The sequence below is a fragment of the Phyllopteryx taeniolatus genome, chromosome 3 (assembly GCF_024500385.1).
Source record: "Phyllopteryx taeniolatus isolate TA_2022b chromosome 3, UOR_Ptae_1.2, whole genome shotgun sequence".
In the NCBI taxonomy this organism is placed as follows: domain Eukaryota; kingdom Metazoa; phylum Chordata; class Actinopteri; order Syngnathiformes; family Syngnathidae; genus Phyllopteryx; species Phyllopteryx taeniolatus.
The window spans coordinates 32,658,543-32,676,433 of NC_084504.1; the positions used below are offsets into that span (position 1 = coordinate 32,658,543).

At 41.9% G+C, this 17,891-nt stretch overlaps 1 protein-coding gene and 1 non-coding gene across 8 annotated transcripts in view; both read left to right on the plus strand.

The window, feature by feature from the left end:
- ep400 (E1A binding protein p400) overlaps positions 1 to 17,891 on the plus strand; it is a 35,558-nt gene that overhangs the window by 3,320 nt on the left and 14,347 nt on the right. For 5 of the 7 annotated variants that reach the window (XM_061768805.1, XM_061768798.1, XM_061768801.1 and 2 more), the window contains exons 5-36: positions 27 to 146; positions 3,082 to 3,476; positions 3,572 to 3,865; positions 5,367 to 5,552; positions 5,649 to 5,789; positions 5,914 to 5,992; positions 6,072 to 6,103; positions 6,177 to 6,234; positions 6,820 to 6,903; positions 7,887 to 8,000; positions 8,305 to 8,492; positions 8,572 to 8,749; positions 8,834 to 8,970; positions 9,052 to 9,221; positions 9,356 to 9,530; positions 9,634 to 9,770; positions 10,544 to 10,730; positions 11,031 to 11,200; positions 11,302 to 11,483; positions 11,954 to 12,118; positions 12,443 to 12,595; positions 12,723 to 12,778; positions 12,866 to 13,155; positions 13,383 to 13,585; positions 13,718 to 13,887; positions 14,359 to 14,555; positions 14,667 to 14,778; positions 14,863 to 15,156; positions 15,248 to 15,322; positions 17,394 to 17,528; positions 17,610 to 17,654; positions 17,770 to 17,891. The exon at positions 17,770 to 17,891 is cut by the window's right edge and continues 32 nt beyond it. In XM_061768805.1, coding sequence (XP_061624789.1) covers positions 27 to 146; positions 3,082 to 3,476; positions 3,572 to 3,865; positions 5,367 to 5,552; positions 5,649 to 5,789; positions 5,914 to 5,992; positions 6,072 to 6,103; positions 6,177 to 6,234; positions 6,820 to 6,903; positions 7,887 to 8,000; positions 8,305 to 8,492; positions 8,572 to 8,749; positions 8,834 to 8,970; positions 9,052 to 9,221; positions 9,356 to 9,530; positions 9,634 to 9,770; positions 10,544 to 10,730; positions 11,031 to 11,200; positions 11,302 to 11,483; positions 11,954 to 12,118; positions 12,443 to 12,595; positions 12,723 to 12,778; positions 12,866 to 13,155; positions 13,383 to 13,585; positions 13,718 to 13,887; positions 14,359 to 14,555; positions 14,667 to 14,778; positions 14,863 to 15,156; positions 15,248 to 15,322; positions 17,394 to 17,528; positions 17,610 to 17,654; positions 17,770 to 17,891 — 5,044 coding nt within the window. The remainder of the gene's footprint in view (positions 1 to 26; positions 147 to 3,081; positions 3,477 to 3,571; positions 3,866 to 5,366; positions 5,553 to 5,648; positions 5,790 to 5,913; positions 5,993 to 6,071; positions 6,104 to 6,176; positions 6,235 to 6,819; positions 6,904 to 7,886; positions 8,001 to 8,304; positions 8,493 to 8,571; positions 8,750 to 8,833; positions 8,971 to 9,051; positions 9,222 to 9,355; positions 9,531 to 9,633; positions 9,771 to 10,543; positions 10,731 to 11,030; positions 11,201 to 11,301; positions 11,484 to 11,953; positions 12,119 to 12,442; positions 12,596 to 12,722; positions 12,779 to 12,865; positions 13,156 to 13,382; positions 13,586 to 13,717; positions 13,888 to 14,358; positions 14,556 to 14,666; positions 14,779 to 14,862; positions 15,157 to 15,247; positions 15,323 to 17,393; positions 17,529 to 17,609; positions 17,655 to 17,769) is intronic. The other 2 variants (XM_061768802.1, XM_061768803.1) reach the window with 2 other exon arrangements.
- On the plus strand, positions 14,116 to 14,244 carry LOC133475896 (small nucleolar RNA SNORA49). The gene has a single exon (XR_009787983.1). It is a non-coding gene; the product is annotated as a small nucleolar RNA SNORA49 (small nucleolar RNA).

Here is a 17,891-nt window from a genome sequence, read left to right on the forward strand (position 1 = left end):
AGGGTATTGTGTGTTTTGAATCCCAGATCAGGCTAAAAGATCCCGGATTGACGTTGGTCGCCATGGGCTGATTTTCCAGCATCCTGGTGTAGCTCCTTTAGGATCGCCTGGCGTGCCACTCCAACAGCTTATGCCAACTGCGCAAGGTAGGAGTGCTACAAGCAGGCCCTCCTTTCTTCTTATGCTGCTGTGGATGCTTTGACAAATAAACTCCAAGCTGCATCAGTCAGCTGTTCTTCAGATGCTGGATTTCTCAGCGGTCCTTCCTCAGGAAATTCAGTCTTAGTTCTACCAACACCGTCTCTCTGTCAGGGTGAAATGGGAAGAAGATTTTCCAACTGTGAAGAATAGTCGTCACACACTGGGAAGATGCCTTGTCTTATCATTTTTACTTTGGTTGTGTTTTTGGCCATTCTTCGTTATCCATGTTTTTGTTAATTTTTTTTTTATTTGTTGTTAAACTGGAGTTGGACCACAGAAAGTGGAAACCCGGTGGGAATGAACACACTTTCTTGTGGCTTTCTGACATGAAATGACTCCACGTGTTGTCACACTTTCTTTTGTTTCCCCATTGCCATTTCTCGTTACAAGTCTTCCACTCTCTGGTGGCCCATGCATCATCAACAGAGTTTCCGAGTCATCATTCCGATGCCTCTTCTAGCGTATCTCATGATCACACTGAGTTGAGTTCCCTTCATGTTATTTCATGGCATTTTGTTCTGACTCGGCTTCTTTCCCCCAGTCTAAGTAGGAGGGGGATCATATGGAGGAGTTGTGTTCACCGCACAGGTTTTTTCGGGTGTGATGGTGTGGGTGTGTCAGGGCCAGGTGTTGGTGGTGTGACGTGCAGGGAGGTAAGGCAGGCGCTGCTTTAGATTGCACAGCTCCGCTCGGGCCTGCTGTCTGCAAGACCCAATGTTTGTCCTTGCGTTCACCTCTGTGCTTTGCTACTGTACGAGGCATTCAGAAGCCTCGATTACCGCTAGAATGACATAGCTTTCATGCATGTGAAACATGCCGTTTTTGTGTGTCTGCTTTGTGTTTTTATTTTCCCTTTTCCTTTCCCTGTCTCATTGCGAGTGTTTCTTCCCCATTTTCCTTTCCTTTTAAACATCATCTTTACTCTTTCAAAACCTCTCAATGCATGGAAGGTTTTTGACATTTTAACCACATTCAACATGAAATGCAATGTTTTGATTTTGCATTACCCTATGTAATGTTTTGTTTGAGAGACGTGTAGATGACCACGTTATTTTCATTTCTTCTGTAATCATTTTGCCGTATTAGTTTATGCTATGATCATCAGGAAGTAGAACACTTCTGTTGAATCAAGTTCATCTATATTCATTTGGTGCTGTTTTCAGGAGCTCCAACTGCTGATATTCACTCAAATCAAAATTATTCAAGTATTATTGAATTCACCAATAGCTTCTATTATTCAGGGCAAGCTACCAAACACCAATATTAAATTCAAAACCATTATATTCTAACAAGACCACAAGATGTTTACAGGGCATTATACGGTACCCTTCAAAAGTATTGGAACGGCAAGGTCAATTCCTTTTTGGTTTTGTTGACTACTGAAGACATTTGGGTTTCAGATCAAAAGATGAATATGCAACAAAAGTTCAGAATTCCAGCTTTTATTTCATGGTATTTACATCTAGATGTGTTAAACAGCTCAGGACAGACACCTTTTGTTTGAAGCCACCCACTTTCAAAATGAGCAAAAGTATTGGAACAAACATTATTAAATTGACTTCAAGTGAATAAGATTTAATATTTGGTGGCATAACCCTGACTTGCAATAACTGCATCAAGCCTGCGACCCGTCGACTTCACCAGACTGTTGCATTATTCATTTGAAATGCTTTTCCAGGCCTTTACTGGAGCCTCTTTCAGTTCTTTTTTGTGTCTGGGGGTTTCTCCCCTCAGTCTCCTCTTCAGGAGGTAAAATGCATGCTCTATTGGGTTAAGGTCTGGTGATTGACTCGGCCAGTCTAAGACCTTCCACTTTTTCCCCCTGATGAAGTCCTTTGGTGTGTTGGCAGTGTGTTTTGAGACATTGTCTTGTTGCATGATGAAGCTTCTCCCAATTAGTTTGGATGCATTTTTCTGGAAATTGACAGACAAAATGGTTTTGTAGACATCAGAATTCATTCTGCTGCTACCATCATGAGTCACATCATCAATAACGACTAGTGAGCCCATTCCAGAAGCAGCCATGCAAGCACAAGCCATGACATTACCTCCACCATGCTTCACAGACAAGCTTGTGTGTTTTGGATCAGAAGCAGATCCTTTCTCTCGCCATACTTTGGCCTTTCCATCATCTTGTGGTATGGCCTGTATATTTCTTCTCTAGAGGTCTTCTTCGAACAGTGGATTGTGATACCTTCACCCATGACTTGTGGAGGTTGGCAGTTATTGTCACTGACTTGTCTTTGGGTGTTTCTTTACAGCTCTCACAATGTTTCGGTCATCAACTGCAGACCTGTTTGATGTCTTTTGCTCAGTAAACCATTAGTTTCTTTCTTTTTCAGGACATTCCAAATTGTTGTATTGGCTTTGCCCAATTTTTGTGCAATAGCTCTGATGAATTTTCCCTTTTCTCTCAGCTTCAAAATGGTTTGCTTTTCTCCAATAGACAGCTCTCTGATCTTTGTTTGCTTAACACCAGATGCAGTTTTCACAGGTGAAACACAAAGCCAAAAACAAGCACTATCTAATGTTCAAGCAATCAATCTAAAAGGCAACGCCTGAGCAACTAGAATCACCCATCTGTCACTTTCCAATACATTTGCTCACTTGAAAAGTGGGTGGGTTCAACAAAAAGTGCTGTGTCCTGTTGTTTAACACATCACGATGTAAATACCATGAAATAAAAGCTGGAATTCTGAACTTTTGTCTCATATTCATCTTTTGTTCTGAAACCCAAATGTCTTAAGATACAACAAAAACTAAGGAATTGACCTTGCCGTTCCAATACTTTTATAGGGGACTGTAGATAAGAACAAACCGGTATATTTTTACATCACCCCCCCCCTTGTTTGTCCTATAATTTGTTTTTTATGTGTCCAGGCGGGATGCCGCCTACACCTCAAGCGGTCCAGATTGCAGGACAGAAGCAGAACCAACAACAATACGACCCATCCAAAGGACCTCCAGTACAGAATGCAGCTAGCCTACATACGCCACCCCCTCAGCTGCCAGGCAGGTTGCCGCAAGGCGCTCTCCCCATGGCGGGCCTGCCAGTGGCACTGTCCCAGCAGCCTCAGATTGTGGAGAATACAGTCCAACCTGGTGGTCAGCTCCAAGCGCAGGTGAAAGTGCAGGCAGGTGGCCCAATCATGGCATCAGTAAATCCCCACACACAACTCCAGGCCCAGCTCCAACAGCAGATGCAATCAGGTCTTCATATCCAGTTGCCTCCCCAGCAACAACAGAGCCAGGCAATGCTACAGTCAGGGCAAGCGGTCAGTCTGCCTGAAGCCATGTACAGTATATACAGTTTGAACTGAAATTTGCACTTCAAATGTGACACAATCTTCTGATGTCTTCTTCCCCGCAGACGGTGACTCTTGGTCGTCCTCTTGTAGAGTCAACTCAACCTATTCAAAGGCTTATGACCAACTCAATATCCGTGTCATCTACTCCTCTCCCTACTTCGAACTGTGTTGCGACCCCTCAAGCAACAAGTCCTCTGCGCCCCCTTGCTGCCAATACAAACCCGAGCACGCAGTCCAAACTGACAGGAACCAATGGCATCTCTGGAATCAAAATGAGTGGTTTTGGGCAAAGTGTGACCATGCAGGCAGCATCGCAGGAGACGTCCCAGGATAAACAAGTTGAGCAAGCTAAACTGGTACTTTCACTATCCACGCTGCAAGCACATTTTTCAGTTTCTTGCTTTTAAGTGTTTTTGTCCTTCAATTTGCAATGATTCGCTGATTGATTATTCTCTTATATAAACCATCAGCGTTGTCCGGTACAATTTGAATAAGAAAGATTTATTTCCATTTCAATTACAGTGGTGCCTTGAGATACGAGTGACCCGACTTGGTTTCCAGATATGAGCCGTCGATCAACTGATTTTTTTGCTTTGACTTGCGACTGCAAACTTGAAAACGAACGCTGTATGGTCGCTTCACAACAAGTGGCAGTTATAATTAGTAAATAGTCATCAAAAAAGAGGCTTCAAGCCGTTTCTTGCCACTCTCAGCTGAAGGTGACTGCCAAACTAAACATAAAACGAGAATTACACGTTGCATATTTAAAGCAACCACCGAGCTGCTGCTGTCTGAATGCTAACATGCAATGGGAAACCCCATAGGCACACGAGCTAACATTAGCATCTGTGTGGTGGTGTTGTAACCCTTAAAGCAACGGGTATTTCAACGCAAACGGTGCTGTAACACATGTAGACAGACCATATAACAATACTCACAGACATTTATTCTTGATCCACTGGGAAGAATGGCTAATGGCTAATGGCTAAGGCCTCTCAGCACCTCTGCGTAGCTTGCCGTGCACACGACAAAAATAGTTGCTGCGCATCGAATGCCGGGGAGGTCATCTCTCGTGATGGGTCCGTTTTAGTCACATGCTGTGATGACGTACTCAGCGTGCCCCTTGGTTCTACATACCATCTACGCCATCGCCTTCTCGGTCGATTTTGCAGCATCATTAAATGTATCATCGGGTAATCTGGGTCCATTTGTTCTAGCAGACACTGTTCCACGGTCGCCATTGTTGTTGCTTTGTTCCTTGTTACTGAAATGGAAAGTTGAAAGTGGCTACCGGAAATGGCCCAAAAAATGCAGAGGAAACTCCACCCTGTGGCGTCCTAGCCAATACCAGCAGTAGCGACACCCTCGACTTGGAGTTGAACTGCAGTACATTTTCAAAACTGCACGTGTGGGTTGCGCTCGAGTATAAAGGTAAACTACACGGCAGATAGCCGCAGTGACGTCAGTGCCGTCGCCGTCGCCCTCCGCGCAAGTATACAGAAGCCCTCATGCTGTACTGATAAACCGAGAGAGGAGCTGAGCCTCCAGTACATTATATCGGTGTGTCTGTCGTATACTGCCCCCAGGTGGCCAAGGCGCACACACCAGACTGACCGGCAGAATTGAAGTGTGACAAAAACTGTTGAATTCTTTTTGTCATTTCCATTAGTTTTTATAAAGTATGATATTATAGAGTACTAGTTTTATTCTGTTGAATGTACTACTTAATTAGATTATTAAATTTCTTCTAAGTCTGACTTGACCAACTTTGAAGCTCTGATGTAAATATAGTGTACTGTGTATGAGTAGATCATAATGTAATGCATTTATAATTGTTTTTTCTTGTCATATCCTTAGGAGAACCAAGTGCATCAACGCATCTCTGAGCTTAGAAAGGACGGCCAATGGTCGGCCAGCAGGCTCCCCAAACTTGTGGAGGCCTCTCGTCCAAAGTCCCACTGGGACTACCTCCTGGAGGAGATGCAGTGGATGGCAGCTGACTTTGTCCAGGAGAGGAGATGGAAAGAGGCTGCGGCAAAGAAGGTACAATGGATTGAATGAGTGAAATTTTAAAATGCCTTCTCACTGGTCTCCAGAATCCGATCTATTCAGTCGAAATGTCTTCCTACTCAATTTCAGCTGGCGCGCACATGTGCTCGTTACCATCAAGAGCAGAGGAAAAGTGAAGAGCGATCAAAGAAGGAGAGGGAAGTTCATCTTCGCCATATTGCAAGCACAATTGCCAGAGAGGTGGAATTCTTTTGGTCAAACATTGAGCAGGTATGCTTCCTGAGATTGTATTGGTCAGTAACATACCACAATTACAGTGCTACTTTATTCAAAAATATTCTTTTTTTTATTTTTTATTTTATTTTTTTATTTATTTTTTTTTACTTTTCCTCAGGTTGTGGAAATTAAACTTCACTTTGAAATTAATGAAAAGAGGATTAGGGCGCTTGGTTTACCAAAGGCATCAGTCAAAGGTATGGGTTATACATTATTTATCTTTCTATAATAAATAAAGCATGATAAACATACAAATTTAAACTGTTATTGTACCAGGTCATTTTGTTGGAGAGACAGCTGATAAAGAGGTATGTTCCCTGCTTAAATACAAATATAACAGTGTAAAATCATGACACATCTTGTCTATATTTTCTCTTTTAGGAGCTTCACAGTGCATATAGAAAAAGAAAATCAGATTCACCTTTGAGTGTTGAAGCTGGTATGTTTCAAACAATCAAGTTTAAATTTTACAAAAATGTTTTAGGTTAGATACTGCTGTGGAGCGCAAAATTCTTAAAGGGGAAGGAAATGCAAAACAAATGTGGAGCAAGAAAATGTTGAATGTGCCCCCACTAGTCTAAAGAAGGTATCTTGATTGTGTTTGTGCAATAAGAATCAAACTGATGAATTCATGTTGGGCAATATCGCCATCTGTTGTTGTCTGAAATTAACGTCACACATGTGCACACATGGGGAGCCAGCTATCCTGATTTCCGGGTTTGGTCACGAGACGTTCACAATGCAAGCATGAGGGCCCTTGTGACATTAATTTCAGTCGACAGCAGAGTGCGATATTGTCCAACATGGCTGCCCCCTTGGAAGGGTGAAAGGCAATGAATTTATCCATTTACCTCTTATTCCACGAACGCAATATTAATCAGAATACCATCTTAAGACACTATTAGGGGCGCATACAACATATTCTTGCCCAAACGATGTTTGCATTTCCTTCCCCTTTAAGGTGCCATTACTGAGTGTCTGGTTTTTGTTTGTGTGTGTGTGTGTGTGTGTGTGTGTGTTCTAGATGAAGACAGCACAATAGAGCAACAGGAGGTGATGGAGGGAGAAGCAGATTACAAAGCAGAGTTGGTTGAGCTTGCCAAAGATGGTATTACTGTCTTTACATATTTTATATTCAGTGTACAAGTTATTGCCATTGTGTTATTTCCCCCAACACACTTCAATACATTTTGGGATGAAAGACGCAGCCAAAAGCTGAGGAAATTTAGCCAATGAGTGTGCAATGTACATGCTGGTGTTAATTTTAGTATCAACTGTTGTGCACTGTACAAGGCAACCACAATAGAAGTCGAATTTCAGTGTTCAGTCAAAATGATTCTAAACCAACTCATTTTTACCTTGTGTACAATGAATGTGATGTTTTTCCCCCTCTTAATTCTAACACAGTGGTAGCTTGATTTGGGAGTCCCACAGTTTTTCAGGTGACAAGGAGTCACTCGGTTGATTTTTTTCCACTGTGTTGCAAGCCAAAATTGAATGTATGAGCAAGCTTCAGCTATGTTTCCACTCGAACGGAAATTTCATTAAAAAAATGGAACAGTTCAGGTGGCACGTCCATGCTTCTTTGCGATGGTTTGGCATCCACATGGATCGCTGAGCTGTGCCTTTTCTTCCACAGCGTATTTCATTTACCTTACTTGTTTGCTGTCAATTAGCCCTCAGTAAGGCTCTGAGGAAAGTGAAAAAGAGTGCAAGTGTTTGTACTATTTGGAAGCCATGGAAAAGTGCTGTGGTGGCAGTTGTGAGTAGCGTCACATCCCCCACCCCCCCTCCGCCCCCCCTGCTTTGCAGTACAGGTGGACGGAGTTTCTGTTCCTATGACCACGGAAATGCAGCGACCCTTAATAAAACCAGTTTATTTCTTCACATTCTCTTCCACGTTCATTGTTTTTTTCATTATTTATGTTTTTATATTTTACAATAAACATGACAAAAATTGTTTTTTGGGCAGCTGGAACGCATCAGTTTAATTTCCACTTTGATGGAGTTGATTTGAGTTGCGAACATGGAAATAAACTTGTAAAGTTTAATATTACCAACTCGTATACTTTTTTTGTCATTTGCCCTTAGCTGAGTTGCCGTTGGATGCTCTGAGGAAGCAATATGCCGGTGCCTACACTGAAGGTTTTGAGTGGCCTCAGCCGAGTCCTCAAAGCAATCATGATGATGAAGAAGAACCTGAAGGTGCCAGCGTGCTCTGAAAATAATGCTTTTTTTTTTTTTTTTTTTTTTTGCTTATGTTTTACACGTGCCCAAAATTGTTAAAGAAAACCCCACAATGGTCACTGAAACAACTGTACTTTGGACAGATGTGGCAAGTTTTGTATCTGGTTTTTGTTTTTCTCTTTTGATAATTCTGTTTTGTTTACAATTTATAGGTATTTCAGTAACTGCTGTGATATGCTTTCCTTAACAGAGGTTATGACATTTTTTTTCCCAGGTGTTTGATGTGCTTCTTTCCTAAATTAGATTGCTCTGTAATTTTCAGCAATAACTTGTCCTCCAAGCAGTCCGCCTGAGGCAGTGCTCATAGACTCTCTGCTTATTGTGGACCAGTTTCGTAGTCCTGAGAAGATGTATTGTAATTCTGATGGGAAACCTGCCAGAGACATATCTGAAGTGGCTGCTGCAACAGAGCTCCTTCTGCCGAAGGGTACCTTCAAGATCACTTCCTCGGTAAGTCACACAGCCACGTGTGAACAAATAATTTCACATATTTTTTGTTCTTGTTGTGGTAATTGTTTTATTTCACTAGACTCACAACCCTGCACCACATTTACTACATGGCTCGCTGCGTGAATATCAGCAAATTGGTGTTGACTGGCTGGTAAACCTGTACAAAAAGCACCTCAATGGTGTCCTGGCTGATGAGACGGGCCTTGGCAAAACTGTACAAACAGTTGCTTACATGGCCCACTTAGCTGGCCAAGAGGGTATGCTTCCGTTAGTACTATTTACATGGGGGTCATAAATGTTTTATCTACAATATAATAAATGTCATTCTTTTTTTCCGTCAGGTGTTTGGGGACCCCACCTCATTGTGGTTAGGACATGTAAATTGCTTAACTGGGAGGTGGAGTTCAAACGCTGGTGTCCTGGCTTTAAAATCCTCTTGTATTTGGGAACCGAGAGGGAGCGTAAGTTCCACAGAACGGTAGGTGTTTTTGCGGCAACGAAAACTATATAATCACTTTAGAAAGAAATGTGGTATCATCTGGTCTGATCCGCTCTACAGAGATGGCGAGAAGCAAATAGCTTTCATGTTTGTTTAACATCGTACAAACTGATGATGAAGGACCGCAGCCATTTTCTGAGGCAAAGGTGGAGACACCTGGTTCTGGATGAGGTGCAGCTCCTCAAAAATATGACTGAAAAACACTGGGAAACCATATTTGCTCTTCAAAGGTGAGCTGAGTGATCAGCATTATTTTTCTAATAACACCATTTTGAGGTTTTGATATACTTTCCCAGTCACTTGAATCTATTAACTGCTTTAGTGCTTGTTGTCTCCCCCCCCCCCCCCTCAATGAATTTTACAGTGAGCAGCGGATCCTCCTCATCAATACACCACTACAGAATACTCTAAAGGAGCTATGGACTATGATCCACTTCCTCATGCCAGGAATCACCAGGCCCTACTCTGACTTCCCTGTTAAGGCAGGCACAGACCAGAATCAAGACTACTGCCACAAACTTGTCATTCGCCTCCACAGGGTGGGTATACTCTCCAGCCAAATGCCTCTCACATACTGTGTTTGATCTATTGAGCAAACCAGTAAATGTGCATAACATCAAATCCACTTTATTTTACCATTAGATGATTCAGCCTTTCATTCTGAGGCGTTCCAAACGGGAAGTGGAAAAGCAGTTGCCAAAAAAGTACGAGCACATCCTGAAGTGCCGCCTCTCCAGCAGACAGAAGAGCCTGTATGAGGATATCCTTACTCAACCTGGGTGAGATTTTCTCCTGTTGAACCTCATGGAAATGCCACGTCATTCAAACATCACATTTCATGTGATTTTAATTTTTAATTTACATTTTTTTTAAAGAACAGTTTCAGCTCTGTAATCACAGAAGTTGGAAAAACCCTTTTTGACGCAACATTACTGAGGACCAATTTCACTGTATTTTTAACAAAGTGAAATTTGCCCCCCCTTAAATATAGGAAGGTATAGTTAGTGGAAAAATACTGATTGATACTGTACCACTGAATACTGTTGATTGATCTGCAACATTTGCACAATCAACATTGTCCCAGATTATCGCACTACTCGTCGCTTTAAACTGCATACACTCCTTGAAGTCTCGGTGCCCTTTGCACAATGGTCATTGCACCGGACTATTGCAATATTAGTCATGCTCTAAGTGCTAGAGGACAATTGTCAAAAAATAAATAAATAAATGTACTGGCCTTACCAGACAACTAGCAACCCTTTATTACTCAGTGACTGGTTTTTTTGGTCAATGTCTTTATGTCACAAAGGTGTTCTCTGTCAATTGACTGTCTGTTATCGTACTAGAGCGGCTCCAACTAGCGGAGACAAATTCCTTGTGTGGTTTTTTTAGACATACTTGGCAAATAAAGATGATTCTGATTTGATTCCCATCAGCGTACACCATGAATTCTCTATATTGTCACTTATCTGTATTATACACTTCTGCAGCTGGAAACTACAGGAAGGTATGTGGTTAAATGAATGTCTACTTTGCTTGGTTGTGTTTTTAGAGCTCAGGAGGCCCTGAAGACTGGCCACTTTGTCAGCGTGCTTCAGGTCTTGATGCAGTTGCAGCGTGTGTGTAACCACCCTGATTTGGTTGTACCTCGAGAGACAAGCAGCTCCTACTTCTGCGCTCCACTGCTATATAATAGCCCATCACTTTTACTGGATGCAATGCAGAATGACTTGAGCAAAGTATACCCTTCTTCTATTACGTATACACACATTCTCATGTGACACATTCCCCTGGTTTTTCTAGTTGATAAAGCAGTTTAAAAAATTGTCTTTCATTCATGTCATGGATTTATACATCTGTCTCACAGATAATCTTTTGAAATACTGTTATTACTTTTCACAGCCCTTTTTCACCAAAATTGGTGCTTTTATGATAGTCGTAGCAGTATAGTTCTTTTTACTGTTCCTTATTTATACAGTACAGTACTTTGCGAATACCATAAAATACGACCCTATTTGACATTTGCTGCATCCTTTTAGGATACAGACATGTCCCTGTTTGACCTGATCAATAATGAGAATCGGTTGACTCGATATCAGACTGAAGAAGCAATTCCCAAACTAAAGGTCACACAACAGCTCATAGAGGAGATCTACAGTGGTCCAGAAGCACCGCCACATCCCAAGCCATGTCCAATAAAGCCAATGAGGTACAAAAAGAATTGTATTTTTATTTTATTTTTTAAATCTATTCATATATAAAGTATTGCAACAAATGTGCTGGATTTGTCACATCATCCTTCCTAATTAGATTGTTCCAGCCAGTGCAGTATGGGACAAAGCCAGAAGGGCGGCTAGTTGCCATTACAAGTGCAGTAGGGCAAAATCCTCCAACAAGCTCTTCTGCCACGACCAACTCTGTTTCCACATCCAACTCAGCCCAGACGAGGGGAAAGTCGCCGGTCACCACTGCAGCTGCTATCGCAACTCAAGGTAAGAAATCAAAGTGTGTCAGATTTAGTCAAATCTGGAGTGTGTCCACAACGCAACCCTTCCTACAGTCCAACAATTTCCATTGCTTTTTGTCCTCTCGCCTCTGTTCAATCATTTTACCTCTCGATTATTAATCATCTTTGGAATCTTACATTTGTCCCTTTCCTTTATTGCTCATAATTTTGAGTGAGACTGGGATACGTTGCATTTGTCTGCTACCTTCTCTGTCACAGAGATGTTTTTGTATACAGAACGGAGGCCACTTACTTGCAATATGTTCATATTTTAAATAGGTTTTTCTGATCAAAACGTGCTAAAATGATGCTGGACTAGTGCTGCACAGCTTATAGAATTTTGCTCATGCACTCTTCACTCATCGACCCTCCTTTGTTCTGCCCAGTATTTAGTTCATTAAGTTTATGTTCCTATATTTTGTATTCGTTTATCATTATTATTCCTTTTCATTAAAGGAGGGGATGCAGTGAAAATTGCCCAGCTGGCCAACATAGCTGGAAGTCAGAATCGTATCTCCCAGCCAGAGACTCCTGTCACTCTGCAATTTCAGGGCAACAAGTTTACGTTGTCCCCCAGTCAGCTCCGCCAGCTCACTACTGGACAACCTTTGCAGCTCCAAGGTACAGTGGTTCATATGGTGTATACCCAATTGTCACCATGAAATTTTGGATTTGTGCTGGCCTTTTGTTGTTTTTGTTTCAAAAGATGTGTGGTAAGATTCATTCATGTATTGTATTAACAGTGTAACACTCGAGCGCAATCATCACAAACTGATGTTCTTTGTACGTCTCAGCCATTATCCTTAAAAAGATCATTTTACTTATGCACCTGCTTCAGCCTGAACATGTTTGCACCGTTTCCCTCTCAGTAACAGCAGACAATCTTTATTTTAAAATATGGTTGAATTAGCACCCATTGTAAATGTTTATATATCATGATTTTAGGAAACATTCTACAAATTGTGTCAGCTCCTGGGCAGCAAATCATCAGGCCCCAGGGTTCTGTGGTTATGCAAACGATGGCACAAGCTGTCCCTAACTCCAATGCCTCAGCTTCACCCAGTGCACCTCATCCAGCTCTGCCAACAGTCCAGCAAGGTGACACATCCATTACCATTTCATCTCATACATCTTGTCTTGTAAAGCGGATTCTATCACTACTATTAGCAATAGAATGCGATTTGCTCGGCTGTGTTATTCAGCTCATACAGTATATTTGAACTAGGTGTTACGACCAATGCCACAGCAGCCTCTAACAAGCTCACTACAGCCTCCTCACAGGTTTGTGCATTAATTCAATCGGAGACGGCTAAAGAAACTCTGAATGAATCTAAATATTTTGTGCCCTTGTTTATAATTTCCCTTCAGGAGTCTTCAGAAGAAAAGACCCGGCAAGCAAAGCAGCGTTTGAGTCTTCTTTTTGAAGCCAACGAGCGACGCTGCCGCCGGCGAGTTTTATATGGGTCAGACTTGTTGCAGGCATGCACTGTGAGCTCAGAGCCTGGGCACTGTGCTCTGACTGCTGGAGGCTGGATGTGGGTGGGTCGGGAGAGTTGCGTCAGGGCCCGCAACACCTGTGTGGCAACCACCTCTGCACTGCAGTCTACCCTGCTCTCTGTTGAGAACCGAATGCAGGCTACCAACAGCCTTGCCAAAAGGTGCCTACCGTTGTACCTCACTCTTAAAGCATGAGTGCCTGAATTGTGTACTACAAAGTTAGAAGCTCTTCTCAGGGTATTCATTCATCCATGCCCTGGAATTCTACCCCATTAAAACAATTAGATGTGATCACAATTGAAATTCTATATAGTTTATATTTCCCAATCATGCTTTTACCTGTCATATTGTTCCAAGTCTTAGAAACTCTCCACTTGTCACCTTGTAGGCTGGTATGTGTGATGCCTACAGCTGTTGCGCCACCTCCTCAGCTGTATGCAGCCAATCCTTCCATCCCTTACATCATTAAGCAGAAGTTACTCCACTGTCAGCTGCAGGAATTCTTTGCTCCCCATACTGCTGACATGCACCACTTGGTGGCCAGGCATCGCTTCTATTTCCCAGACCTTCAGCTACTGCAGATGGATTCAGGTTAGTTGGTTTCTCTTCCTGGTTGTTTCTTATGCATACTCATGGGGTTCAGATGCTGTGCATTTTTTTTCCCAGATGGTGGAAGGCAAATCTAAAACTATCATTAACTGTGGGTATGTTTTTCATCAAAAGGCAAACTAGAAGCTCTGGCCATTCTGCTTCAGAAGCTTAGGTCAGACAATCGCCGTGTCCTCATCTTCACTCAGATGCTGAAGATGCTTGATATCCTCGAGGCATTCCTCGATTATAGGCAGCTTACTTATGTACGCGTGGATGAAAGCTACACTCCAGATGGGCGACAGGTAAAAAAAAAAAAAAAAAAAAAAAAAAAAGGACAGGTTTGTTTGATACTTCACTTGTACTGTGTGTCTTGTAATTTCAGTGAGATGTTGCTTTTAAGAAAATGAGCCTCATGACACAATACAAATATCAAATGAAAGCAAATCGCATGCTTGCATGCATACACCGTGGTGGTCTGGAGACTAGGTAGCAAGTCTGTGTAGATGCTTCTGCATTGATAGAAATTGTTGCCTCCCCATCTAACAACAGAACCTCCCAGTGTCCGTGCAGAGTTCTGGCTCAAGGGGATATATTATTGTGCACTTTTCCCTCCCTGTTGGATTCTGTTCCTCACAGGGCCCAAAATGGTTGCACATATCAGTATAGTTGCATCTCTACCACTACTGGTGCTGCTGTTTATGCCTCAAGAAAGATTGCACGTTGTTTTTAAATGAATGTCCTTTTTTCTACTCAACATGCTTGTCTCCTTGTAGGACACCATCAGGACCTTTAACAGGAGCAGGCAGATTTTCTGCAGCATCCTGACAAACCACTGTTGCACTACAGTTGGAACAATGTTGGATGCAGACGCCATCATCTTCTATGACACAGACCTAAATCCCAGCATGGATGCCCGCACCCAGGAATGGTGTGATAAAATTGGGCGTGCTCAGGATATACACATTTACAGGTGATATAATTAGAGCGAATGCACCAGTTCCTGTTTTCCATGTATTTGTTTTGTTTCACTAGCAAAACAAGTTGGGAGTTTACCAAGGATTTTCCATGTTTGTTTGCCCAGGTTAGAGAGTGGGAATTCCATTGAGGAGAAACTATTGAAGAATGGAACCAAGGACCTAATCAGAGAGGTGGCTGCACAGGGCACTGACTATACTCTGGCTTTTCTCACACAAGTAAGATCAGCTCATCGTTATGTTGTCCTTGAGTCTCGGGAGAATTGTCCAATTGTCCAAATGCTTCGTCTGGTCTAATTCTAGCGGACAATCCAGGATTTGTTTGAGGTAGAGCCAGGCTCAGGGGAAAAGGTGGAAGAGTTTGTTGTTCTTCATCAGGAGCCGTCCGCCTCTGAGACCATCTCTCCAAAAGTGGCTCGACCCTACATCCAAGCTCTATATAGCATTAGCTTGGAGGATTCACCAGAAGCAGATGGTGTGAAAATTGAGGATGTAGATGTAACATGCAGGCAGTCTGAATTGGCTGAGGAGGAGCCAGATAGCCAGGCTAAAGAAGAGCCTGCAGAGATTGAGGAGTTGAATGCAGTTATGGAACAGGTACCTTCATGGATTTTGTCGCTGAACAAACAGACAAGCAATTTTAATGTTGTGTTTCCATCATGAGTTTTTTCTGTATTATTTCAAACAGCTCACACCAATTGAAAGATATGCTCTGAACTACCTGGAGTACCTTCATGTCAGTGATGATGAAACTGCTCTCAAGGTAACAAAAGTTGAAGTAATGCAAAATGTACTGTAGCCTTATGGTCACATTGGTATACAAATGAAATATGGACTAATGGTTCTAGCTGAGCTGGCATTTAAAATCATGAAAAAAATGACATTCAGTATGTTCACGTGCACTACAGAAAACAACAATGGCATTAAATCAATTGAAAGCAGAGTTCAAATGTAGCCACCTTAATCTGACCGCTGGCTCTACAAAAGTGGGCTGACTATTCGATTAGGAACCAAATTTCTCTCATGTGTGCACTTCCATTGATCAAATACCAGAGCCTCCTTTCGGTGCAGGCTCCGGTTTCTGAGACTGTCTTAACTGGGACCCCAACAAATTCACCAGAGAAGAAGAGGAAGCCGAAAGGAGACTGGGATATTTGGACTAGGGCTGCAGCTATCCAATATTTTAGTACTCGAACATCAGAGTAAAAATTGTATTGAGTAATCGAGTATTCGGATAAGTTAGATTTTGTTTGTTTGTTTGTTTGTTTGTATTATTTGCTTGCTTGGTTAAACAGCTATTATGAATACACAAGGAAAAATAAGCCATTTCACTTAATAATTAGTGAATAATAATTAATTTTCTTTCTTGAATTCACATTGAGCAGCAAACTGTATTTTCTTGTCTCACATTTTCAGTGAGGCAATTTCAAACAAATTAAAATAAGTAAAGCAAAACTTGTATGTATAAACACAAGATATTCATTTAAAAAGGTATAAACAGTCTGTGTTGTGCACCTTTACTTGAGCAGTTAGCATTTTCGCATGTGACATAATACAGTATAGTTTCATGGCTGTGCGTTTATGAGCTCATTAGACACGCTGACTAAACTAAAATGAAGACACCTCGAGAGGAAGCACAAATAAATGCAAAATAGTAATGCGTAGCTTGGAACGATGTGAAAAAAATGTTGTTGGCCAGCTATGGCTGCAGGCGTCACAGAATGCCATTGAACACGCATGGCCAAGCTTATAGCAAACTTGACGTGCCAAATGAGTACTCCAACATGTAAACAAGTGCTCCACTTCGAAAGCACGCTGCTCCACAGGCTCCGAACAGACGAAATGTAACCACATTAGTGACCAAAGCTGCGATCAAGGAAGGTCATTAGGTACGTAAAGGACATCAAAGAAATTAGCCGCAGCTGTCAATCAAATCGGCGAGGTGCCAAGAATAGTCACAGCAAAAGGCAGTAAATGCAGCTGCGCGACAAATGAGCACAATTCAAACTTATAAGTAGCTAAAGTAGCCATTCGTGCAACGTAAGTCTTGGCTTCCTCTGAGTATATCAATGTTGTGTTCAAGTAAACAGGCCCAGATTTCACAGGGTCCATTTTTAAGTAAACAGTCCATTTTTAAGTAAATTGAGAGAAGATAGTAATTTCAGTATTCATACTTTTTGTTTCATTTTTTATTTGCAGCATACGGTGATATTTGTAAATGGGTGGGTGCCCTGTCTATCAATAAAGGTTGGTAAATGTCACAGTTTAAAAGTTGCATTTTTTTAGTCTTAAAAAAATTTTTTTTAAACTGACATGACACCTGATCAGCTCAACATTAGGTGGAATGGAAATGTATTTGAACGCAAAAAAATGAAAATGGAAATAGACTGAAAAACATGTCTTTGTTAGCACACGAAACTAATACCGGTGGAGACTTGTTGTCGTCTTCAACTGTGCATCTTGTTACGATAAAAAAAAAAAAAAAGTAAATGTGAGTGTGAACACCGTTCACATGATGTAAAGTGTATTGTGAGTAGTTTATCTGTTTAATCAGATTGAAGCCATGACGATGGTTTATGGGGGGGCCCATAATTGTGTTTTACGACCCCGCTATTGACAGCTGTAGAAGCATCCCTTTAGCCATGTGACTTGTACCCGTGAGCAAGTAACAACCAACAGCTTCCCTGTTGTGAAATCCCCACAGCTAAAGGATATGAAAAGGAGCATCACTGTCATCTAACACTGCGGAGGTGGACATAGCTGGAACAAAGATCCAATTATGGCCAATGCTTGTAAACCTATTGAAAGTGACTCATTCATGACATTTTGCTCAGGAGCGATTGAAGTGCTCTAAGAGAGGCTGGGAGCTGCAACAGCTGGAGAAACTGAAAGAGGAGGAGCAGGAACGGCAGGTGATGGAGGGGGCTGAAGAGCTTTTCACCTACACAAGAGAGGATGCCTACAACATGGTGGGTAGTCATTGGATGTTACTTTTTGCAAGCTGTTATCTGTATATAAAGTGTTATATGTATAACATTTGTTTTTATTAGGAGTATGTATTCGATGCTGAGGATGGGCATACAGAAATCATGCCGGTAAGAGAATGTTTTCTGTGTTGTTCAAAAATCCAGACACCACTTTTAAAGAGGGTGAATTCTGCATTCTAGGTTTCTCTTTATCAATTCTTTTTTTATTGTCATCACAACATAGGTTTGGACTCCACCCACACCACCACAGGATGACAATGATATTTACATCGACTCTGTAATGTGTCTGATGTATGACGCAACCCCCATTCCTGAGGCCAAGCTCCCTCCGATCTACATCCGCAA